General features: G+C 35.5%; 1 protein-coding gene across 1 annotated transcript; it reads left to right on the top strand.

Moving 5' to 3' along the window:
* The first annotated feature begins 238 nt into the window (after window positions 1-238).
* LOC103707035 (protein RRP6-like 2) lies at window positions 239-25,349 on the top strand. Its single transcript, XM_008791365.4, has 14 exons — window positions 239-1,178; window positions 2,633-2,788; window positions 9,201-9,359; window positions 9,446-9,529; window positions 20,771-20,850; window positions 21,008-21,058; window positions 21,212-21,311; window positions 21,690-21,772; window positions 21,930-21,975; window positions 22,695-22,782; window positions 22,888-23,057; window positions 23,163-23,498; window positions 23,577-23,693; window positions 24,330-25,349. The coding sequence occupies exons 1-14, from the start codon at window positions 489-491 to the stop codon at window positions 25,005-25,007; spliced, it is 2,838 nt and encodes a 945-aa protein (XP_008789587.2). The 5' UTR covers window positions 239-488; the 3' UTR covers window positions 25,008-25,349.
* The last annotated feature ends 553 nt before the right edge of the window (window positions 25,350-25,902 follow it).

Here is a 25,902-nt window from a genome sequence, read left to right as displayed (position 1 = left end):
CGCCGCAGCGATTCGAACTTGGGACCTTATAGTTAGAATTGCTGCCCAGTACCACTAGGCTACCACCTTGGTGGCGGCCAGCCAAAACTCTAATAATATCATATTTATACAAAAACAAAATAATTTAGTATATATATATATATATATATATATATATATGTATATATATTTATATAAATATAATATATATTTTTTTAAAGAAAGAAAACTTAGAAGCCAACAAAAGTTCATGCATACCAAACCATCCAAGGCAACACTTTCTCCCACCGCTTGAAAGGAAACCTCTCTCCGAGCTCTTCTCGCCCATAGCGGACTCAAAACCCTAACCCTAAACTCCCCAAGAAACCCAAGAATAAGAAAAGAGGAGGAAAGCCCTAGCTCTCCAAAATCCTCTCTTTTCTTCTCGTGTCGCTCCATTTCCAGGTTCTGAAATCCCTTCTCCAACCCTGGAAACTGGAGCCGAGGAGAACCGCCCGCCCCTCCTATCGATGGAAGAGGACTCCGCTCCCCCGGAATCGTCTCGGAAGCACAAGGCGGACGCCCTCCAGGCTCTCGTCTCCGGTCCCCTCGCCGCCGCCGCCGGCCGCCTCGCCGGCCGCTCCCGCGGCATTCCCTCTGGCAAGGACTTCCACTTTTACAACAACTTCGACGAGTTCAAGGCCCCGGCCAGGGAGATCGCGGCCAAATCCGAGTCCTCCCTGAAGGGCGTTGCCGCCTCGGGTCCTCTCTGGGGGAGCAAGAAGCCGCCACCATTCCCCGACGATCTTGACGACGCCTTCGACTCGCTCGTCAACCTGAACGACGAGTTTCTTGAGCGGTTCGGCATCTCGATGGATGAATTCAAGAGCTTGAGGGAGAAGGAGGAGGAGAAGGGCAGGAAGATTAGCTCAATGGACTTGGACGGTGGGTTTCAGATGGTTTATGGGAAGAAGAAAAAGGGGAGCAAGCAGGAATCGGAGAAAGATGTTGAGGATCTGGCTTTGAGGTCGGCGGCCGGGGTTAAGGCAGTGTCGAGAGACAAGAAGACTACAGCACCGCGCTCGAGGGTGCCTTTTCATATACCGTCCATTCCCAGGCCGCAAGCTAAGTACAATATCCTGGTAAACAACAAAAATCAGCCATTTGAGCATGTTTGGTTGGAGAAGAGCGAGGATGGGAGTCGGCTCATCCATCCACTGGTTAGTCCTGCAATTGCTTTCCTTCGTCTTCTGTTGGTTCATTTGTTTTTTTTATCACAGTAGTTTAGTCGTTGTATTTGATTTGCTGTGTTAAGAAAGAATCCTCTTGCTGATAACTTGGATGGAAACGTAATTATAAAGAAACCAAATCTTTAAGAACAGATTCCTTTTTGCAGACAAGATTTGTGGATTGTTTTCCTTTTACTCTTCTTTCTTGTTTGTGTGGATAGAGTCTTTCTTGTTTTTTGCGGATAGAGGTGGGTTTGATGAGGTTAACCTTGATCAACAGCAAGGGTCTCCTTCTGCAGATTGTGGGTGCTTGGGGGAGGGTAGGGGTGTCTTAGGGCATGTAAGAGATGAAAGGGTAATGAAAAGACTGAAAATATAGATTTGATTTATCGTGTTAAGAAAGAATCCTCTTGCTGATAACTTGGATGGAAATGTAATTATATAGAAACCAAATCTTTAAGAACAGATTCCTTTTTGCAGACAAGATTTGTGGATTCTTTTCCTCTTACTCTTCTTTCTTGTTTTTTGTGGATAGAGATCGGTTTGATGTGGTTAACCTTGATTGACAGCAAGCTACATGTCTAAAATCTTGGAATGACTTAAGTCAGTAAGATTTTATATCAATACATTGGTTCCATGTAATTGGGGATTATTTGGCAAAAAAACTTAATCGAAACACCAACCTGGTAGCTTCATATAATTGTTGAATCTTGGTTGTTGTGGTAATTTTAGAAGACATATGGTGTTAATTGTTAGCCTGTATCTGATGCAATCATGGTTATGATATTAGTATTCAGACTATGTGACTCAAAGTTGACCCCAATTTGACTCCCAACTTGGGCAAATGATATAAAATATATTGAAGGCAGTTTAAAGCATCATAATTAGTGGGAAAATGAAGTTAGAGGTCATCAGTCTTTTGGTTGATGGAGATCACACACTCTTTGGAATAAAGAGAGAAATCAGTCTTGACAGGGTTCAATGCAACCAAAATGCTCATCATCACCAATGTTACAGTAGGCAGATGTGCCACAGTTAATTTTCCCTTTAACAAAGCCATCTAAATTATGCTGGTATTGAAATAATTGAAGTAATGGTCCATGGACAAATACATTCTAGGTTATGCTGTTTATGGGGCAGTGGCTTCATAAACTTTGATAATTACTCTTAACAGGTTGCAAAATTATAGGTTATCCTCAACTCTTGCAATGATGATAGTTACTAATTTCTGCTTTTGTGGTTTGTATCTCTCAATAGTTTGACTATTTGTAGCTTATGAAAATATTGTCAATTATAGGGATTATTTATCTTCTAGATGTTTACTTGCGACTGCATTTCTGGACTCAAAACAAATAATCTCTAATATTCCTAGCCTTTTTTCCATCTCTCAGCCATCATTCATTGTTGTAGTTTTAAACTTATCAATAGAAATCTTGTATACACAGGAGAAGCTGTCCGTGTTGGACTTTCTTGATAGAAATGTTGGGGAAGGTGAGCCAGTTAAACCCCTCCCTGTAGAGGGTACCCCATTTAAGCTTGTGGAGGGGGTGAACGAGTTAAAGGAACTAGCTGCCAAGTTGTGGGATTTAAATGAATTTGCGGTTAGTTCTCAGCGAAATTATTTTGCTATTCTATCTGGTTACATTTACTGGCTCTAAGTATTACTCTATCTGCATACCTTGTTGGGGCTTCCTGCCAGTAACAGATAGTGGACATTATTGTGGATCTCATGCGATTTTATTATTTTATCCATTGTTGTTGTATCTATTATTCTCGTTGTGGCTTAAAGTTGTTTAGTTACATCATCTGCATACCTTTTTTTTTTAATTTATATGCCTTCATGCTTTTGATTTATTCTTTGCAGCATGTAATAAAGTGATTCCCTTATTTGTTTTTTCATGCACATAGTGCAAACAATATCAAACATGTGATGTGTCAGGCAAGATCAACAAACTTTGTTCTATTATGTGTATTAAATAATGCAGCTGTCGACTTATTTTGTTAGTTGTAGAACCTTGGATCATATACTTAACTGCATTCTGGTGCCTTGTTGATTAAAATATTTCATGTGACAGTTTATGGTTGTCATTAAATGGTCGTTATTGCTTAAGAATGAATTGCTGTGTAGCATACGGTCGTCTTAGGTGTGTTCATAGTCTTTGAAACCTTCTAATTCTTCTTCAGCCTGAAAGTATGCCTATAGTTGACCTGTAAACCGTTTGTACGCTTTCTTTCCTCTTGTGATATTGCTCGACTAAACAAGAACATTAATGATTACAGCAAAATTTTTTGTTGATATTCCATGATATGTATCCGTTCTTATTAGTGAGGATTTCTTGTTGGGAATTTTTGTATTAATGTTAACTTATTCTGATGTTTCGAGATGATATTTTTACTTGTTAATATTTGTGTTCAGATCTCTAACAGACTTAATTGTTGTCTGCAGAAAATTGTATTCTGAATGAATATTCATTATGTATTTTGAGAGATTGTGCCTTGATCTCTCTCTCTCTCTCTCATTTGTTTGTTTGTTTTTTGCCTGATGTTCATTTTGCAATTGTCCTGATCCTTTTAAAAAAAGGGGAATGTTCAGAATCCCAATGAATTTGGTATTCATGACATCGTTGATTATGTCCTTGAATGTCACATGTTGTTGTATAACATGAGGTGTGTTTTGAGTATTATGTGATCAATCCATATGTTGTCAAATGGAGAATATGGTATGCAGGATTCATTTGGTTCGCAGGAAGAATTTCCCTGCACTGGAATGTTTTTCCTAGGAAGTTCATGCTTGGGAAAGTAGCTTTGCATGTTTGGTTGGCCATGAGAAAGTGGTACATTCTAGAGTGGCTTATGTTTGGTTGAGCATCTACTTTCATGAGAAAGTTATGTAAAATACCTGTTATGCCCTTAATAAAGGGAAAGACCTGACGCCACTCTATCTAAAAGTTTAAGGACCTTTTTGGAAAAAAATTACCCCAAGTTCTAGCCCCTGCGAAAGTGACTTTCTCATGTCCTACTTGAATTTTTCTTTTCCATGAAATGTGGAATCTTGTTCGCATGGGAAATCCAATCTCTCTCCTTTGAAAACTCCAACCAAATATGAGGTCTTTCTCCATTTCTATTGACCACACTTCCGCCCCTCCTCTTCCTGCGAAACAAACAAGTCCGTGGTGTTTTATGTCTTGGAATGTTGGTTACGAGATGTGCCAAGAAAACAAGTTGAGTGCAGTGGAAATGAGAATATTAAAATGGATGTGTGGATGAGCAAGGAAGATTGAATGAGTTGTGAGTACATTAGAGGAGTTATAGGAGTTGCATAAATCCAAAATAGCCTGATGTAGAATTACTTGAGATGGTTTGTGTAGGTAAAATGATATGAGGGGTGTCCAACGAGCAATATTTTAATCATTGTTGAAAGATCTAGGAGAAAGAGGGGAAGTCCCAATGTGATATTGATTGAGGTTATTAGAAAGGATTTATTAAAACATTTATAAACATCAAAGGTAGCCCAAATAGGAATGCTTGGTCCATGATGATCCACAAAGTTGACCTCAAGTAACTGGGAGAAGGCAAGATATTCATCTTTATGGTAATATAGAGCAAGGTTTTAAATTCCATGGGATGGGGGCATCCTGGTCTTTAGATGGAGTGGGATGCCTGCATCCCGCCCCAACCGGCGGTTGTTTCGTTCGAGCATCTTGTTACTTGCTTGAGAGGCCTTTTTTTATATTTTTATTTTTTATTTATCTTAGAAGTTTTGTTCTTTTATTTATTTTTTAAGTATATTTGGACTTCAAAAGTATTGGTTTTTTGGGGTTCATAGGCCCTATTTAGTTTACTCTACGGTCATAAGCTACGTAGATACACGTGTATCTTTTTTTGTCTTTATTGATTTTTGTTAAATTTCAATAATAATCTTCAATAAACCTTATTAACTGTGGTAGCTATTAAGTTATATGCTAAATTAGAATGGTGCCTACATGATTGCTAGCCTTGTTCCTCCCTTTTTACATTTAATATATTTTTTAATAAGTTCTAAATAATTTTTGAGAATTAATTTCAAAATCGCAGAAATTCTGAATATAATTTCCTTAAGGTTTTTTTTAGTCACCCCCATGGGTAATTCATATGTTTTTCCTACCTGAACAATAGCATTTTGTTTAGGATAATTTAAAATAATTTTGATTTTGCATGTAGGTTTGGGTGTTATCCAACGGGCCTGAAATTTGTCCAAATCATACAAAAACTAAATAGCATGTGTATAATAATAATCTAAATTATAAAACATGCTACATTTTTTTCTTGCAGATTTTTTTATTATTCTAATAATTTTTTTTTAAACTATTACTATCTTATATAAAATAGTATATACATTGAAAAAATATCATTCTCGTAACTTGATCCTTACCTTGTAACATATTACAATTTCATGCTAGAAATAAATTAGGCATGATTTCCCCACTTTTTGTTACTTTGGCCAAATTAATGGCAAAAAAGAAGAGCTCACCTTTACTAAGAGTTGTCTGGGGTTGATCAATTGACCATGATCAATTGACCACAATTTTTGAGATCTCAAATCATGTGACCCTCCTTCCTTTCCTCCCTCTTTTCCTTTTCCTCATTCTCTCTTTCTTGGTCTACAATTGATGGGCATCATGGCTTGTGATGGCTCACAAGAGGTAGTGGGAGACAATGAATACCTCGGTGGGACCTAGTCCCACTTTTAATTTGAAAAGAAAAAATCGTATATGGATTTGGTTATTGATGGGCATCAATGAGCCTTAGTCATGCTTAAAAACCTAAAATGGGCTTAGACTGAGACATGCCTTGGGGCTTTGGCCCCGCTTAACTCTAATGGAAAATAAGAAATTCATGAGGGCAGAGGGGACACCCTCTTGGAAACAAGTAGACCTTGGACCAGACTTTGAATGGAAGCTGGGTGCCTTTGTCCTCAATTGACTCAATAAAATTGGATTTGCACTTCGGCAAGTTGCTTGTCCCTTTCCAAGCCTCTTCTGATCTTCCCCCCTTCTTTCATTTCTCTAGGATAGGTTTTCTTTGGACTTATAGAGGATGCAGCAAAGTCCCCTCCCAAAGAAACTTCCTCCATGGGATGGATGGGCAAATCAGCTAGTTTAGGCACCATCCGGTGTAGGTCCACCATGGGACAAGTGGGATGCCCCCTGTGTGAGTGTTTTGAGGTCTCGCCCCTGTTTAGATCCCGTTATCCCACAATTATAGGACAGGAATGGGACGGTACGATTGGGTCACCCTTCGTCCAGGCAGGATTTGAATCACTGATTTAGTGAGCTACAATGGTTTAACATTTTGCTTTCAGATTGTGCACATAAGTAATTAGTTATTAGGTTTTCAGAAGACCTATTGATACTTTGTGAAGTCATCCATGGTAACATGTTTAAATACATTAAGTAGGTTAGTTCATTATGTTGTCCAATCATGCCTGTTAGTGTTGAAAGGCATTACCTCAGCACACTAAACTCAACTCAACTCAAACTCAACTAAGCCTTAATCCCAAACTAGTTGGAGGTGGCTACGCGAATCCTTTTCCTCCATTTTGCTCGATTTAAGGCCATATCTTCCAAGAGATGTTGAGATATCTAGTCTTTTCTTACTGCTTCATTCTATGTGATTTTTTTGGTTTAAACCCTCTTTCCTTCTACATGTATCAAATCACTCTTTCGAATTGGTGCATCTTTTGGCCTACGTTGTACATGTCCAAGCCATCTAAGTTGTCCATGGTTGGTTAATCCTTGGCACACTAAACGTGGGTGAATTATAACTGTATATTAGGTTAAAAGATTTAGAACTTTTTTGAATCTATAATTTTGTTAGAAACTAAGATAGCCATCATGCTATGACATTGATTTTGAATATATGCCTATTAGATTGCCATTCTATCAATAAAACCACATGCCAGGGCATATTAACTCCAAAGTGCCAGATGCAAGAATTCACGGTGCTTAAAAGAATAATGCTAAAATCTCGAAATGTCTATTCATTGTTTCTGATATTTATACAGCATTTTTGTAACTTCAATTAGATGTTTACCACCTTTTTTAAACATTCAAACAATCAACTTACTATAACAGTAAGAAGATTTTCCTGCAGCTACAAGAATGTGGAAATAACCTTTTGGTTCTAGATCATCGGATGGTATTGTTTAATTGAAAAATGAAATTCTGCATGTTATTTGGGCAAGCTTGTTCGAAAATGATTAGCACTTTCCTATTGATATTTACCTTTATTCCCATCAGGAATCTGAAAATTGTACTTTTGTGTGCTTTCTAGGGATTTTTCTTTTCCTAGTTATGCAAAAGAAGCTTGCCTGTATGATTTCGTGCTTGAATTATGCTTTTCTAGAAATTTTGAGCTTCTTGCAACAAAACCGGGTTTTTATTTTGTAAGATTAGGAACTTGGCTCTAAATAAAGGAAATAAGCACCACAAGGACAAAAATCCACTGATTTTATGACCTTGTGTTGATAAGGAATTAACTGAAACCATTCCTTATACTTTTATAGATTGGAATGATCTCCAGGGAAAATTAGACCGGGCTTGTGAGAAAGCTGAAAAGGACACTTTTGTAGGTTTGAGGTGGCCCAAACTTGGAAGAGGAACAACCTTATTTTTCATGTTAGAAAACACCAAATTATTATTTTTAAAATTAATTTATACGAGGAAATTCTGAAAGCCTCTGTTTTTTTTTCATGGATCATGTAGCAACAATCTAAAATTGTTTAGATATTGAGAGTAGATGAAGAAGGCTAGGTTTGATATTACTGGGAGACATATCCTTTTGTGGAATGAACTACAAGGTAAACATTTAAGTCAGAATACAGTTCCAGTGTCAAACAATCAAGTAGTAAAAACAAAAAACTTATTTGCCCAGCTTGAAGGTTTTTTATGAACTAGTTTGCATCAGATTTCAAATCTCATTCTAAAAAATTCTTGTGAAAATGTCTTCTCCTAGTTGGGGAACAAATTAGTAATGAATATGCACTATAGAGAAAATTCTTCCATTTTCTGATTTTGTTTTTAGATGATAATGCACCTGTTACATTTTGATGCTGCAACATTTCCCCATTGTTCAAGTCTTTGATTATTGGGTCGTCTTTAGGGAGAAATAGTCCTTGAGTTTTTCATCACAAGTTTGATTCAAACAATGCTCATAGGTCATTGAAATCTCCATGCAACTAAGCAGAAAATTGTCCATTTGTAATCACTTATTTTTGTTAAAAATGTCTAAAGCCGAGTCTTCTTGTTAATCTCTTTATGCATTTACAACATAGTTTGCTCCTGTAGGTGCACCTTGACTATCTCCTCTCTAAATGATTGATTGAATCCATGCTTGTGCACTCTTTGTACTTAATGTTAGCATAGACTATCTTCACCATTCTCCTTGTAGAAATTTAATATTGATATTGCCTTCCTTTCGGCATTGGTAAAGCCCCCTCCAACCCCCTGACCGCTCTTGGACACAAATGATAGAGAAGAAATTCTTTTGTTCAAGAGCCACTCTGCTTGCACTTAAATATTAGGGCTGGAGAGCACAGAATTGTCTAGGAGCAATTTTAACTTCCACAACTCAGGAATTAACGCAAACAACATCTCAAAGAGTTAGGACTTCACAAGCAATGTATTTTCTTCATTACTTTGTGCATGACAAAAGATAAAGTAGTGAAGTATACCACTATTTCAAGAGAATTTTTGAGGTCTTATTAAATTTATCTAGTCCTTGTGGGAATGAATTTGAAGCAAGTGGTAGAATCACTGCATTTGCTTCCCATGTCTCTTTACTAGATATACTGCATGCCATTTCTATGCTTGCTTCATTCTTGAATTATGGTTGCGTTATACTTCTTTTGCTTTGTTGTTGGTAAGATGATTCAGGGTGCATTTTTTTACAAGTTAGCTCATGTGGATTTTGTTGCTAATCACTTTCGATGTTTATATATATGTATTCTCGTACTAATTATGAATCTTTTGCCAGGTTGATTTGGAGCACAACCAGTATAGGTCATTTCAAGGACTGACTTGCTTGATGCAAATTTCTACAAGAACGGAGGATTTTATAATAGACACCTTGAAATTGCGCATTCATGTTGGTCCATACCTAAAAGAAATCTTCAAAGACCCCTCAAAGAGAAAGGTGTGATTTTCTTTTTATTCTGTTATGCAGATCTTATTTGATAGCTTATCCATTTTGTTGTTTGTTCTCACATTTTCCTTCAATAGGTCATGCATGGGGCAGACCGTGACATATTATGGCTTCAACGGGACTTTGGCATATACTTGTGCAACCTCTTTGATACAGGGCAGGTACTACCTTGATCTTACTATTCAATACCTCCCCGTTCGTATGTGCCGTTAAGTGAATGCATGGTAGGCTATTAATCGCATCCTTTGTAACCTATTAGCGTTCTTACCACAAACTTTTTCTGTGAATGTTTCTATGTCAATTGATTTTCATTTTCTGGACCAAAAAACTTATTTTAGTGTTTTTTTGGGCTTTAAGAAGGATGTACATAAATGGTGCATTGAAATAATTAAGGACACACACACATACTGGGGCAGTCAAAAGTGTTAGGAGTTGTTGCGGTACGGCAAGTGTTTTTCCATGCACAATAGTTTTACATCAAGGATCAACACTAAGATGTACCATTATGGCTGAAATTCATAGCTAATATTCAAGAAGATGTACCATTATGCTATTAGTAGACGATATAGTATTGACTGATGAAAAAGAAACTAGATTAACTAGTAATCTAGACTTGCGGAGGATAAAGGCTAAAAATTAGGAGAACAAAGATAGAGTATGTTAACTGTTAATCCCATAAGAATAAAATGAAGATGAAATATCAATTAAGATTGATGGACAAGCGATACCATAGTGTGACCAATTTCATTATTTAGGATTTATTATACAAATAATGTTGAGATAGATCAAGATATATCGGATAGAATTAGAGTTGGTTGGATGAGGTGGAGAGGTGCATTTAAAATATTATGTAATAGACACATACCTTGGAAATTCAAAGAAATATTATGTGATAGGTGTATACCTTGGAAACTTGAAGGAAAATATTATGGTAGCAACCATAAGGCTTGGAATGTTCTATGGCACATAGTGTTAATAGAAAAAGGAAGTACAAGAAAATAAATCGAGTGTGATAGGAATGAGAATGTCAAGATGATGTATGGTAAAACTATGAAGGATAGATTGACATGTTAGAGAAGCTGTAGAAGTTGCAAAAATTAAGGACAAAATGATAGAAAATTGATTATGATGGTATGGACATGTACAACAAATATCTGAGGTGGTGAAAGGTACTTTAGCTTGTGTTGAAAGTTATAAGAAAAGAAGAGGAAGGCCTAAATTAACATGGATAGAGATTGTGAGAAATGATATAGAGAAACTTGGAATAACATCAAAGTTGTTCCTTGATAGGAATACCTAGCGAGAGAGGACCGATGAAGCCAAACCTAAATAGTTGAAAAAGGTTAGATGATTGTGATTGTGGTTTCTTTGTTACCCTTTCTTTTCATTCTAATGTTCTATATATTGGCGTTTGCAAATTCTCATCACCCAGGATGACCATGATTGCTGCTATACGATGGTCGATGTATGAGCTTATTTATCTATTACAACAGCAACTATGATTATCTATTTACATATTAATAGTTTAGGTTGTACCTTCAGTTGTTATATCTGTATTATTTTCTTTTGTTTGTCTTTTGTGATGTGTATATGATAAAACATGTTGCTGCAGTTACTTTCTTTATCTCCTTCCCTTCTCTTTGGCAACTGAAGGTGGAGTAGGTACCAAGTCTTTTCCATGAGAAAGACTAACCTGAAGGCTAGGATAATAATAGTTCTATGTCAGTTGTACTATTTGATCTATATTACTGTTTATCATAGGTTTATTTGGAATTGCTTCTTGCAAAGTCCAAACTTCTGGAAAGTGAATTTCTTCCCATTTAATCAACCTATTAGTTGCAACATTTGATGTTCTTAGATTTGTTTTAACTATTGTTGTATAATTATTTTTAGGTATTAATTTAACCCTAGGGGCCATTGTATTAAGCACCTTATACTGGATCCTATAGCTTACTGCTATTATCTTTGATCCTGGCATAAATTCATAACCACTTGTGCTTATTTTAAGCTGTAATGCCTCTAATAAGTTTTCATCTGTTAATGATGAACTTAGGTTTGGAGTACAATTAAAGTACACTTGTCCTCGGCATAAGTTGGTTTCTGCTACATCTGCCAAAGATGATTTGAAATCATTATTTCTTCCATCTCTTATTATGGACATAAGACTTGCATTAATTCCTAACAAAGTTAAAGGTTTAAATGCAACTTGAATCATACCTATATGTATAAATTTATACTTTCCACGGTATGGTTTTATGTCTTTTTCACTTAATAATTTAAGTGTCTGAGGTGATCCAGAGATCTGAATAGTCTATTCAATGGTTTTTATTGCTATTATTGAACTAAAATCAAGCCATCCTTTCTTATATATTTGGCTTGGAGGAACTATTGGAATTGTCCAGTCATTTAACTCATCCAAATATTTTGGATACACTACTAATTGAGCATTTTTAATTAAATTACTATCATTAGTATTAGGTTTCTGGCTTTTTATGGATATTTCCATAATGGGCTAAAACTGATGATGTTCTGTACATGATTTTATAATGTTATGGATGTTACTCTTTTCATTTTGATGACCATGCATATAGTCTAATTAAACTCAAAATTTTGAAGCTTCTGTCCTGTAGATATTTATATTGTCATCGGTGCTTTTCAAACAGCAACCAAGGCGTCGTATACAGCGGAGTCTGTTCTGTCCATTGCGAAGTCTAACTATGTTGGCGCTTTTGCGAAAGACGAAGAATTTTACCTTAATCCTTAAACTCTAGACACTAATTCCATCACGGATAAAGTCTTCAACCTATCAATCTTATTGATTACTACATCATTTATGAGTCAATCGTTAAGTCCCTCATGGATGCGGCCAAAATGCCCTAACTCGCCATCCTAGCATCTACGGGCCACTTGGCACTTTAGACTTTTCTTAGTCTTATCTGGTTTGCCACTTGGCAAAGCCATCCAGACGGACTCCACAATGAATTCGAATCCGATTTTAGTTCTTTGTCTATAAAAGGGAAGGCCCTCACCCTTATTGAGGCAGAATTCGAAAAACCTTAGAAGAAATAAACTAATTGTTTCTTCAACCTCCTCTCACTCCGCTCCCTCTCTTTCTTGATCTACTCCCTTATTGGTATCAAAGCCAAGTTAGTTCATTCAGCTTTGCTCAGTTCATCTAGGGCTCTTAGAAGGGGAGGCTATTAGTAGTACCCTCTGACAGTTTGGACCCAACTATACCATTGTGGGTTCATAGGCCAAGAAGACGTAAATCCTTCGGATATCCCTCGTTGAGCCAACCACAGTGGTATAGGGAACTGGCATAGCCAGAATAGTTGGCTAAGTCTCTGATGATGCTGTGCATGAAGGTATAATGTTCCGATCATACTCTTTTTATTCTATGTTTTTTACATAATCCATAGACTAAGGACATTAACTAAGGTCTTGTATACCGTCTCATATTGATATTATGTCATTCATGAGTGTAAATCATTGGAAAGGCTGTGTTTCCCCATAGATGCTAGGATGGCGAGTTAGGGCATTTTGGCTGCATCCGTGAGGGACTTAATGATTGACTCATAAATTATGTAGTAATCAATAAGATTGATAGGTTGAAGACTGTATCCGTGATGGAATTAGTGTCTAGAGCTTAAGGATTAAGGTAAATGGTCATCAGAATGAAAAGAGTAACATTCATAACATTATAAAATCATGTACAGAATATCATCAGTTTTAGCCTATTATGGAAATATCGATAGAAAGCCAGAACCCCAATACTAATGTTAGTAATTTAATTAGAAATGCTCAATTAGTAGTGTATCCAAAATATTTGGATGAGTTAAATGACTGGACAATTCCAATAGTTCCTCCAAGCCAAATATATGAGAAAGGATGGCTTGATTTTAGTTCAAAAATGGCAATAAAAACCATTGAACAGACTATTCAGATCTTTGGATCACCTCAGACACTTAAATTATTAAGTAAAAAAACATAAAACCAGACCGTGGAAAGTATAAATTTATACATATAGGTATGATTCATGTAGCATTTAAACCTAACTTTGTTAGGAATTAATGCAAGTCTTATGTCCATAATAAGAGATGGAAGAAATAATGATTTCAAATCATCTCTGGCAGCTGTAGTAGAAACCAGCTTATGCCGAGGACCAGTGTACTTTAATTGTACTCCAAACCTAAGTTTATCATTAATAGATGAAAACTTATTAGAGGCATTACAACTTAAAATAAGCACAAGTGGTTATGACTTTATGCCAGGATCAGAGATAATAGCAGTAAGCTACAGGATCCAATATAAGGTGGTTAATACAATGGCCCCTAGGGTTAAATTGAAACCTAAAAATAATTATACAATGATAGTTGAAACAAATCTAAACACATCAAATGTTGCAACTAATAGGTTGATTAAATGGGAAGAAATTCACTTTCCAGAAGTTTGGACTTTGCAAGAAGCAATTCCAAATAAACCTATGATAAACAGGAATATAGATCAAATAGTACAACTGACAAATGGTTCAGTTGAAATTATGTTCAATACTTCAAATAGAAAAATAAAAATACCAAATATTGCAAGATCTGTATCAAGTAGATCTTATGAACAGTATGAAACCCTTCCTCTTACTAGAGCTTCAACTTCTCGAATGAGAAATGAAGAAATAGAACGGTAGAAGGAATAAGAATTAGCAAAAATGATATTCCTTATGGAATATATTCAAAAGAAAAGGGTAAGGAATCACCTACCCCATCTGAAATGAGTTTTCATATTTATTGGTTGTTAAACCAAATAGTATAATCCGAAGAGCTCTTCATCAAGAGTTCCAGTTAGAAGAATATAGAGAATTTAGAAAATGGTATGCTAAAACATTCTCTGCAGCTGAGTTGGAATATTATAAAACTCAGTATTATACGGAATTAGAAGCCAAACAGGACATCAAAATGAAAAGAGTAACATCCATAACATTATAAAATCACGTACAGAACATCATCAGTTTTAGCCCATTATGGAAATATCCATAGAAAGCCAGAACCCCAATACTAATGATAGTAATTTAATTAAAAATGCTCAATTAGTAGCGTATCCAAAATATTTGGATGAGTTAAATGACTGGACAATTCCAATAGTTCCTCCAAGCCAAATATATAAGAAAGGATGGCTTGATTTTAGTTCAAAAATGGCAATAAAAACCATTGAACAGACTATTCAGATCTCTGGATCACCTAAGACACTTAAATTATTAAGTAAAAAGACGTAAAACCAGACCGTGGAAATTATAAATTTATACATATAGGTATGATTCGGGTTGCATTTAAACCTTTAACTTTGTTAGGAATTAATGCAAGTCTTATGTCCATAATAAGAGATGGAAAAAATAATGATTTCAAATCATCTCTGGCAGCTGTAGTAGAAACTAGCTTATGCCGAGGACCAATGTACTTAAATTGTACTCCAAACCTAAGTTTATCATTAACAGATGAAAACTTATTAGAGACATTACAACTTAAAATAAGCACAAGTGGTTACGACTTTATGCCTGGATCGGAGATAATAGCAGTAAGCTATAGGATCCAATATAAGGTGCTTAATACAATGCCCCTAGGTTTAAATTGAAACCTAAAAATAATTATACAATGATAGTTGAAACAAATCTAAGCACATCAAATGTTGCAACTAATAGGTTGATTAAATGGGAAGAAATTCACTTTCCAGAAGTTTGGACTTTGCAAGAAGCAATTCCAAATAAATCTATGATAAACAGCAATATAGATCAAATAGTACAACTGACAAATGGTTCAGTTGAAATTATGTTCAATACTTCAAGTAGAAAAATAAAAATACCAAGTATTGCAAGATCTGTATCAAGTAGATCTTATGAACAGTATGAAACCCTTCCTCTTACTAGAGCTTTAACTTCTCGAATGAGAAATGAAGAAATAGAAACGGTAGAAGGAATAAGAATTAGCAAAAATGATATTCCTTATGGAATATATTCAAAAGAAAAGGTTTAGGAATCACCTACCCCATCTCAAATGAGTTTTCATATTTATTGGATGTTAAACCAAATAGTATAATCCGAAGAGATCTTAATCAAGAGTTCCAGTTAGAAGAATATAGAGAATTTAGAAAAGGGTATGCTAAAACATTCTCTGCAGCTGAGTTGGAATATTACAAAACTCAGTATTATACGGAATTGGAAGCCAAACAGGACAGAGAATATTTTGTCCCATGGTTTGCCAAGTTCTATATAAAAGAACAAGAGAAAAAAATAGAAGTTATACAGAAAAATTGGATAACAATACAAGATGAAACAATAAATTCACCCTTTCCTCCACGACAGTCAATTAAAATACAATCAACCGAGGCAACAGCCTATTTAAATCTAAACAAAATAGAAAGTGCTCATGTAACAATAAGAGAACGTAATGCCTTAATAAAAGCACAAAATTATGCAAATGCATATTTAGTTTGTGTAGGAAACCATTTAATACAATTGGAAGAAAAAATCAGTCAAATGCATAGCTCTTTAAAGAAAGAAATCCAAAGTTTAACAAAACTTAAGGAAAAAACAAGAAGAAAAGCAGGAGATTAAAACTCCAATAATAAAACCTCCAATAGAAGTACAAAGTTTTATATTAGAAAAACGAAACTCTGAATTCATGGAGTTATTGGAAGAAAAACTGAGAAAATTACATCTCAGAGTAGTAGATAAACTTACAGAAAACTTTAATCAAAAGTTAAATTTAAATCCTAAGAATCAGGAACATAATCCTGAAGAAGAGTCAGACTTAGAAAAATTAGAGTCTGAATTAAATCAATATAAGTTTGAATTAAATAAATATGATTCTGATAAACTATCATAAATAAAGGAAACAAAATTTAATATAAACCAGGTTAGGTATGAACCCAAACCGTTGAAAAAATATTATTATAAAGACCAACTCGTCAAGATCTTTTATTTGAGGAAAAAGAACCATTCCAGAACTCTTATTCAGAAAAATACATCTATAAATGGAACATAGATGGAATGAATGATAAACAAATAGTAGATGTCATACATAGAATGATGATGTATGCTACTGTTTGTAAGCAAAATGGTAATTTAGACCATGATATTGCTAAGTTTATTACAACTGGATTTATAGGTCAATTAAAAGGCTGGTGGGAATTCTATCTCAATCCAAGCCAAAGAGAAGAAATTCTAAATCATATTAAAGTAGTAAAAATCGAACCTAATCATCCTAGTAGCAGTATGCTAGGACGAGAAGTTGCTGAACAAGATGCAGTTTATACACTGCCTTGCAATAGCACAAAATTTCATAGCATATGAAATTTCAGTAACAGAAAGAATTAAAGCACTTTTACAAAATTTAAAGTGTCCAACGTTAACACAATTCAGATGGTATAAAGATACCTTTCTGACAAGAGTAATGCAACTCACAAAACAAAATACTGAAATATGGAAATCTAAATTTATAGATGGATTACCATATTTATTTGCTGAAAAAATTAAAAATTTTAAGAGAAAAGAATGATGGAGTCACAATTGACTATCATAATTATACATATGGACAAATAATAAGTATATGTCAAGGAAGGATTAGCGTTATGTAATGATTTAAAGCTAAAAAGACAACTTAAAAAACAAAGAATTACAGAAAAACACCAATTAGGGGAATTCTGTGATCAATTTGCTTATGATATGGGAAAAATACCTATTGAATTACGGAAGAAGAAAAAATATAAAAAATATATTCATAAAACACCGTGTAAAAAGAAGCATAATGATAAATATTATGCTAAGAAGAGGCAACGAAAACAAGAAAAATATGCCCTTAAAAAATATAAGAGAACCTCCACCAGGAGAACCTAAATGTTTTAAGTGTGGAAGATTTGGCCATTATGCCAATAAATGTTCGGTAAGAAGAAAAATCAATGAATTAGAAATTGATGAAACATTAAAAAATCAATTAGCAAAATTAATGCTAAATTCTTCTTCTAAAGAAGAAACTGAGTGTGATGATATATCAGAAGAAGGAATTAATGAAATCATCCCTTCTAGTGATTCTTCGTCAGATTCTGACCAATGTCAATGCAATGAAATTCATTGTAAAAAAGACTATTGGAAATCCATAGTAAATATTCTGACAAATAGTCAGGAAGAAATATTTCAAGTATTAGAAAATAGTACTAATACTGATACAAAAAGACAATTATTAGAGTTCTTAATAGAAAGGAACCCTAATAAGCCAGAAATATCTAGACCAGTATTACCGAGTCAAGGATATCAGCTAAGTGAAGTCTTAAACAGATTTCATGCTGCCCAAAGAAAAGAAAAATCTGTTTCAATAAATGATTTAAAACAAAAAGTGGACCAGTTAGAAATAGAAATTATTCTATTAAAAAGAGAAAATAATCAGAATTGGTCTAGAATATTAGATCTAGAAAATCAAAAGATTAATTCAGAAATAGCACAATTAGAGGATCTAAGGAAGAATAAATCTGTTATTCTCTAAGAAACCGACAGTTTACCGGAATATTTAAACATATTAAATCAGGTAACAAAACATATAAACAAAACATATAAACAAAACATCATTATAAACAAAACATATGTTTTGAAGAACATAATTGCACTAACTGATAGTGGTGCAGATTTCAATTGTACCAAGGAAGGAATAATTCCAAAAATCTATCTGAAAAAGACTGCACAAATGGTAACAATTGCAGGAGGTAGCAAATTACCTATTTCAAATAGAATATCTGATGCATATATCAGTACAAAAGATGTTTATATCCAAGCATCCTTTGTAATAATTAAAAACTTAAACACAAAGTATTATTCTAGGAACTCCATTCTTAGATAATATAATGCCTATCAATAAGACAGACAAAGCAGGAATTTATATTGAAAAACAAGGAAAATGAATTGTATTTCCCTTTATCATTGATCCTCATACAAAAGTTATTAATGAAGTTAGAAATATTCTAATTAGAAAAGAAAGAGAAGAAAAACTCAATGGTATCAGAGCCAGGTGAGTGGGCTGCCGGTGGCCTCCATGTGCCCCACATAGTGCATGGTTGAGCCCTCCTCTGGCCTCGGGTAGGGTTCCTTGCGTCAGTTACCCTGGTTAGGGGATTGCGGTGGGAGGGATGGGGAGTTTAGTCCCACATCGGCTAGCCAAGGATGCCTACTCAGGCTTATAGGTGTCTTGGGCCCTTCTCTTCACAAAGTCTTTTGGAGGGAAGGAAAACTCAATGGGCCTGTTGGGGGAAGGATAACTATGGTATCAGAGCCAGCGGTGCCAAGGCCCATGGCTTTTGATGAGTGGGACCCAGGCCTTTCTCTTGCTCGTGGGGGGAATAGTACTCGTTAGCCGAGAGGGCGTGAGGGCAATAGTACCCATAGTGGGAGGAGCGGAGGTTTGGTCCCACATCGACTGGCTCAAGGATCGTGCACAAGCTTATATGGTGTCCTATATATATATATATATATATATATATATATATATATATATATATATATATATATATATATATATGAAGTGTTTTGTGAGGACTTCGAGATCAAATAGAGAATGTTTCTTTCCATTCCTCTTGAGCCACTTATTCCTCCGAAACAAGAGATCAAAGTGATCTTCCTCCTTTTCTCCAAATAGTCGATGGTCTTACACCATTGGAATACTTTGAATAAACTGGATTACATATAGGAAACACCAGTGCGAAAACCTTTTCTCGAGATATCTTCCAATGTTTTAGGATCGTTGCTCCTGATCTTATTCCCTCGGTGCAATATATCTATATATATATATATATACACATGCATACGAGAGGTGGACTGTACACTTTATATTAACTTCTTGAAAAAGGAGTTAATGATTCAAGATCAATGATGAACTATCCAAATTCAAGATTCAGACAGTTGAACATGAGCTACATTACAAAAAAAAAGTCTAGAATCAAAAATTCATGTATTTTAATGGTCTCTAACCTATCATATAGGTATTAAAATGAACAATTCTAATAGCATGTTGCTATATTTTACTATGATCTAATGATCAAAATCTATTGAATTTAAATATACTCATGTTTTAAGAAATGTAGATCATGATCTATAAGTTGGATTTTGAATCTATATGCCTGGTCGTGTATTTGGCTACACTAATGCAATTGGTACCGCTCATTTTTTATACCCATTTGATGCATAGGTTTCAGACTGCCAAAATATATGAGTTTTTGTTTCTAGGCATTTTTTGTAGCGCAGATCATATGCAATGATTTTGATCTTTAGTTTAGATGCTCTATCATTGATTTTAAAATTGTTAATCCCTTTTTCAAGAAGTTAACATAAAGTGTGTAGTCTATATATATAACATAAAATGGATATGATGATTTTTTGACAATAAGCAGTTTAGAGATAGTCGATCATATCCAATGGCTTGGATTATCAGTGTCGGGTCCTTGGTCATTCGGTCAAGATCAGCCTTATTAGGGCTATTGTGTGGGCATCCACATTTTGCTCTACTATATGTAATATATATATCTATGTATGTATATGTATATGTAGATGGACTATGCTTCACTCGAGAGGAATGTGTAATTACTCTTCTCAAGTCCAAAATCAATAATGAGACACCAAAATCGAAGATCAACACCATTTATCATGATCTATACCTCTAGAAATGGATAGAAACCAAAAATCTCATGTTTTCATGGTCTCTAATCTATGCATCAAGTAGGTGCAAAAATGTATGGTTAAAATGATAATTTGCTATGATCTAAGCATGAAAAGCTATTGATTTTCAATCTATGTTTTAACATAGATCATGGTCAATAAGGTATGATAATTTGCTTAGATGATGGTCAATAAGGTAGATTGTCAATTTAAATGCTTTATTATATATTTTAAACAAGGTTCGCCGTTTCGGTACCGGACTCTGTATTGGTGCCACACTACCATAGTGTTGGTATAGTACGGTATCGAACTGGTACGGTACGGTACGTTCGGTATCGAATCGGTACGGTATGGTACGTTATACCATGATTTTAGCACACTAGTACAATGGAAACCATCTATTTTTGTATTAGTTTGATGCAAGAAGGTTAGAGATTACTAAATACATGATTTTTGATTTATTGGCATTTTCAATGGTGTAGATCATTTTTAATGCATAGGTTAGAGATTACTACATTCATTCCTTCATTCATTCTTTTATTAGATTTTGTCTGCGTTTCTTGTTTAGCCTTTGAAAGGTTTAAATATTTGCACAATTTTTTCTTGGGTGATTGATTTTCTTTTTCTTTTTCCCCCTGTACAGGCATTAAGAATTTTGCTTTTGCACAATTTTTTTTTCTTGGGTGATTGATTTTTTTTTTCTTTCCCCTCTGTACAGGCATCAAGAATTTTGCGGTTGGAGAGAAATAGTCTGGAGTATCTCCTGCATTACTTTTGTGGAGTTAATGCAAATAAAGAGTAGTGTCTTTAACCTTGGATGCATTCTTTACAATTATATGTAATATATGTATCTTTTTATTAAGAGATGCGCTTATAGTTTTCTGGTAGTTGTTTCTTTAATTTCAAATTCAATACATTCAGTCAGAGGTTGATAAATTTACCTTGTTTCTTGCAGATATCAGAATGCAGATTGGAGATTGCGCCCACTTCCTGATGAAATGCTCAAGTAATATTGCATTGAAAAGAGAGGCCTATCTATTATAATGAAACTCAGCTGATCATTTTCATTATTTGTACTTTTTATCTGAAAAATGAATGTAATGCTAGCCCATGGAATGTGAACCAATGAGAAGTTCTATGTATGCTTTACCTTTTGCAGGTATGCCAGAGAAGACACACACTATCTCCTGCATATATATGATTTAATGAAAAGTAGGTTGATATCAGCATCTACAAATGAAAATGATCTTCTTTTAGAGGTAAAGCTCTTGGGGTTGATAGATTTTGTTTTATCCTTTTGGATATGTTAAAAGAAGCCTATGCAAGGTGGATGAAAAAATGGGTTACTTTTAAAACTGTGGAGAAGAAACTAGACACCGTCTTTTGTTGTCCACAACCTTTCTTTTAGGTCTTTTATTTAATACTATGAAATCCATAATCTTCCAATTTTTTGGTACTGCTGTTTTATGGACTGACTGCTTGAACAATATTAAATAGTTTGCATTTATTTGTATAATCTGATGTATGTTGTGTAACCATGTGGTCAAAACCTTACTTGATCATCTTCATAATCATTGGTAATTTGTTCTTTGATTTACCTGTACAAAAAACCAGTCATTTTTTCCTATTACTTGCAGGTCTACAAACGTAGCAGTGAAATTTGCATGCAGCTTTATGAAAAAGAACTCTTGACCGGCACATCATATCTCCATATATACGGGTTCGCAGTTTTGCATGCTTATTAGTTTTGTGTAGGGAATCATTTTTCTCAATATGACATTTTGTTGTGCTATTTTTCTTATTAAAATATTGCTTATACCATACTTTGCCATTTGATGCTTCTCTCCTGACCACATTTCTAACTGCATCATTGATAGGTTACAGGAAGCTGATTTCAACTCGAAGCAACTTGCTGTCGCTGCTGTAAGTACATCACAATCTACTTTGAATTGTATCTCACTTTCATTATTGTTTGATTTAGATTTATGATCACTTCTTTTTAGACATTGAGAACTGGAATTGTACTTATCTTCTTATGTTACTAATGATGTGAGGGTTGTGGATTTGGTATGATCAAGTCGATATTTCTTTGTCCAATCAAAATTTTCTTCCCCACTTTTCAGCTTCTCGGTGCCCTCTTTTTGATATCATTGAAAATGAAAAGTTCATACGGTTTTCTATCTGAGTTAGGCTTGTTTCTAGAACATATTTGAAGCTCATGGACTCACTATTGCCAGCTGTCCTGAAAGTTTGTATTCTCGAGAAGATTGCTTGCTGATTATGCTTAAAAGTCTTTTTGGCTGTCCACTGTTGTAACATAAAATTTCATTCATTTGATTTGCAACCCTTTTCAGAAAGAACATATCTAAAATTTTTGGTAGGAACAAGGTACGTTGTATTGGTCTGAATTGGGCGGTACGGGGTATACCATACCATACCGGTTCGATACTGGTATTCGATACGGGTGGCATACCGACGCTCGGTATGCGAAAAAAATTCGTACCGTACCATACCGATATTGTGCTAGTGTGGCACCGGTACGGGATCTGGTACCGAGACGGCGAACCTTGGGTAGAAACTTCTGAAATTTGTAAAACTATCTCTTGTGTATTCATTTGATTGTTCCCCTGCATTCGTAACAGGGGCTATTTCAATGGAGAGATAGTATTGCCCGTGCAGAGGATGAGAGCACTGGCTACATATTGCCAAACAAAACTCTACTTGAGATTGGTAATTTGAATTTTCAGCAGGAACTGCCATCTATTAATATTAATATTTAGGTGTTAGATATGGATTTATTTATTTTGACTCCTTTGATATTCTCCTATCTAAAAGCAAGGCAGATGCCCGTCACTTCTGTAAAAGTACGCCGCTTGGTGAAATCAAAGCACCCATTTGTCGAGCGCTATATTGACACTGTTATAAGCATTATTAGGAGTTCAATTGCAAATGCTGCTGCTTTTGAGAGAATTGCTGTGCAGCTGAAGAAAGGGCGACTGGAAGCTGTAACCTACAAATACCTTTCGGAATAGAGATTATGAAATTCTTAACTTTATTCTTATATATATGGACATGATATTGTGTGTTCTTTTTTTTTTTTTTGCTTGCAGTCGCCCGTGCAAGATATGGAAGCAGTCAGCTACAATTCTGACTTGGTCACCACCGTTGGTCAAGATGATCATACTGTTGGTACTAGGAACATCGATACCACTAAGAGTGCTGAATTGGCTGCAGGTTCCACAGCTACTGTAGATGATTGTGCCAAACTTGCAGATTCCGGACTTTTCAGTAGACCCATTTCTGCGGTGAGCAAATGTCATCAAGAGGAAAAATCAGATATTATGTCATTGTCAGAAGTTGGGTGTTCACTCAAGCTATCTGACACAGCTGGAACAATGCAGAAGATGGATAATGGAAGCACCGAGCATTTACAACGTGCTAGGAAAGTGCGTAGATGGTTCTGCTAATCGTTTTTAGTCACGTGGTCGAATTTGTTTTGATTCTAAGAACATTTTTTTTTTCAGGCTAGCATTGCTTCAGTCCAAATATTGAAAAAGCCAACTTGCGGTTTTGGAGCGCTGTTAGGAAATTCATCTTCCAGGAGAAAGTTTAATGCTGATAAAGGAGGGAATGCTGAACAGGTGTTTAAAGTATTTATTGTCTACAACTAGTTCTTTTTGAAGCTTTACTTTCCGTTAGTTCTCTTGGTGAAAATAATTATTTGGATTGGCAAAATGATCATGAATCTCCATTAGTCAAGTGCTTATATATGCAATTACTTTATATAATGATCTAGTCTTATTGATTAATTTGTTTGTTAGTGTCATGATCCCAAAGCACACTCCCAGCTACATGGTTGCAATAGAAGTTAAAGCTAACAAGAAAGAGACACTTTTTAGAAGCAGTGGCTGAAACTGAATTGCATTAGAATTGCATTAGGATGGTAATGTCTGGGAGCTGGAAATTAATGCATGAAACAAGTCAATGAGCTTTATTTCAGGATACAGGTTTCCCAGTAACTATGATATATCAGAAAAATGGTTAATTGTTTCACATTAATAATGTATATAAATATAATATGAAACAGAAAATAATATCATTCTATGTTTAAATTTTTTTTGTATGCTTGGTTTGGCTCTCCTTAGTTAAAAAAAAATCATATTCTGCAACTTGTGAACATGACTTTTGAAAAGTGGGAGTCCATTGTGGTTTGTGGATGCACAATTACAACGAACCATGCTATCATCTCTTGATCATTTTTCAGTTTACTTTTGCAGGTCAAGAATGAGAACAAAGTAGAGCAGATAAAATCGACAGTAGCCCTTCCATTCCATTATTTTGCAGGTGGAGAAAAACTTTCTGAGGCGAGTCCTGAGGTGAACCTCAACCATCGACAGGTGGAGAATCAGCAGCAGTGTACTGGCTATATCACCGAGACGATGAAATTGGAAGAAGTCATACCATTGGAGAATGAGCCAGACAATTCACTGTCTGCTGCAGATAGCCCGAAGGCTGATGATAGTGGGAAGCACTGGGAATGGTTCCCTCCTCTCCAAGAAAATGGCAGCGGTGGAGGTTTTCAACCAGAATCTGATAATACGGAAGGGCTGGCATCGCCCTTGGATCTTTCGTCCGGTTTTGAGAAATGCTTTCAGTCAATCAATGACAGGAGAAGCTCTCATCAGGACCATAGGCCATCTCCAGAGCCGGATGTTAACCATCAGTTGAAGCCATTCAACTATGCTGCTGCTAGGAAAAATATGAAGGTTGGAGAGGTCGGAGAAAAGGATAGAGCTGAAAGTGATGATCGGCTTCCAACTTTACCAGATTCAGGTGAGCTGCGTAAAGGCTCGATGTTTGGTCAGTCTCGAGGTGAAGAAGTGAAGGGCCTTCAGCATCCTCGGCGGCGCCAGGCTTTTCCACCTTCAGGCAACAGAAGCACAACATATCACTAGCACACTGCCAATGTCTGTACTCATGTATGTTAAAAGTGCCTATTTCAAGCAAAAGAAAAAAAGGTGCTACTTCTAATAGTTTGCAAAAGAAAAAAACAAAAGAATTAAGATGGTATCGGCGGCATCGCTTCCCAACATTTTTCTTGCAACGAGTGCACTTTTGTAAATCAGAAGTTTTATGTGGTGCAGGTGCAACGGCAGTGTATTGCCAATAGCCAGTAGTTATGCACTGTAGAACCTTGCATTGTGAAACAGCTTTGTTGCTGCCTCTGATTTTGTTGTTATCATCGGACTAATCTAAGGATGTTTTTCATTAACTGGATCATGAGAGTTTAGTTTTTTTGGGGCTTCTCCTGCTAGTTGCAGTGTAACTCGTTGCAGTCCTAGTTGATGCCCAGCTAATTTGGCTTGCGGGATCTATGCTGAAGAGCCATTAGAAACCAGTATGGTGCTCATCTAATCAACCTGTTACTGACTGCTGTATTTTCCTTTCTTCCTCTTCTTTTTTTCATTAAATTTTTTGCCACCCTGCAGTTTGCCGCCATCTCGTAGCTGTGCTTTCTTCCATTACTTGTTGACGCTCGGGAATTAAATCATATTTCTGAAAGTTTCCGAGTGGGTACTTGTTTTGCGAAAGGTCTTCAGTCTTTCTTTCTGCCTTGCATGATGGCACGTAATCAAATTTGGAATTGGAGAATCTCTCCATTCATCCTCAAATCTAGTGAGTTTAGCTGAAGTTTTGGCTAAAATTAGAGAAGCAGCGGGTTCCTTCTGATACTCTGAATGAACTGCTGTCTAGCTAGTTCCTCTGATGAGGTGCAACCGTGGCAGCTGAATTTGCGAACGAAAAGAAGCGAAAATGGCTTTCTATCCTCGTGTTTGCCTGCACATTAAA

This window comes from Phoenix dactylifera, chromosome 8 (genome assembly GCF_009389715.1).
Source record: "Phoenix dactylifera cultivar Barhee BC4 chromosome 8, palm_55x_up_171113_PBpolish2nd_filt_p, whole genome shotgun sequence".
Taxonomy (NCBI): domain Eukaryota; kingdom Viridiplantae; phylum Streptophyta; class Magnoliopsida; order Arecales; family Arecaceae; genus Phoenix; species Phoenix dactylifera.
The sequence above is the reverse complement of the archived record's forward strand: the minus strand, read 5'-3'. Positions and strand labels throughout refer to the sequence as shown.

What these genes read in the sequence shown, in the direction of transcription:
- LOC103707035 (XM_008791365.4), top strand. Translation starts at nt 489, where the DNA reads ATGGAAGAGGACTCCGCTCCCCCGGAATCGTCTCGGAAGCACAAGGCG. An exon ending in AAGACCCCTCAAAGAGAAAG is followed by an intron (nt 9,360 to 9,445) that starts GTGTGATTTTCT and finishes TTCCTTCAATAG; the next exon opens with GTCATGCATGGGGCAGACCG. An exon ending in CTTCCTGATGAAATGCTCAA is followed by an intron (nt 21,059 to 21,211) that starts GTAATATTGCAT and finishes TACCTTTTGCAG; the next exon opens with GTATGCCAGAGAAGACACAC.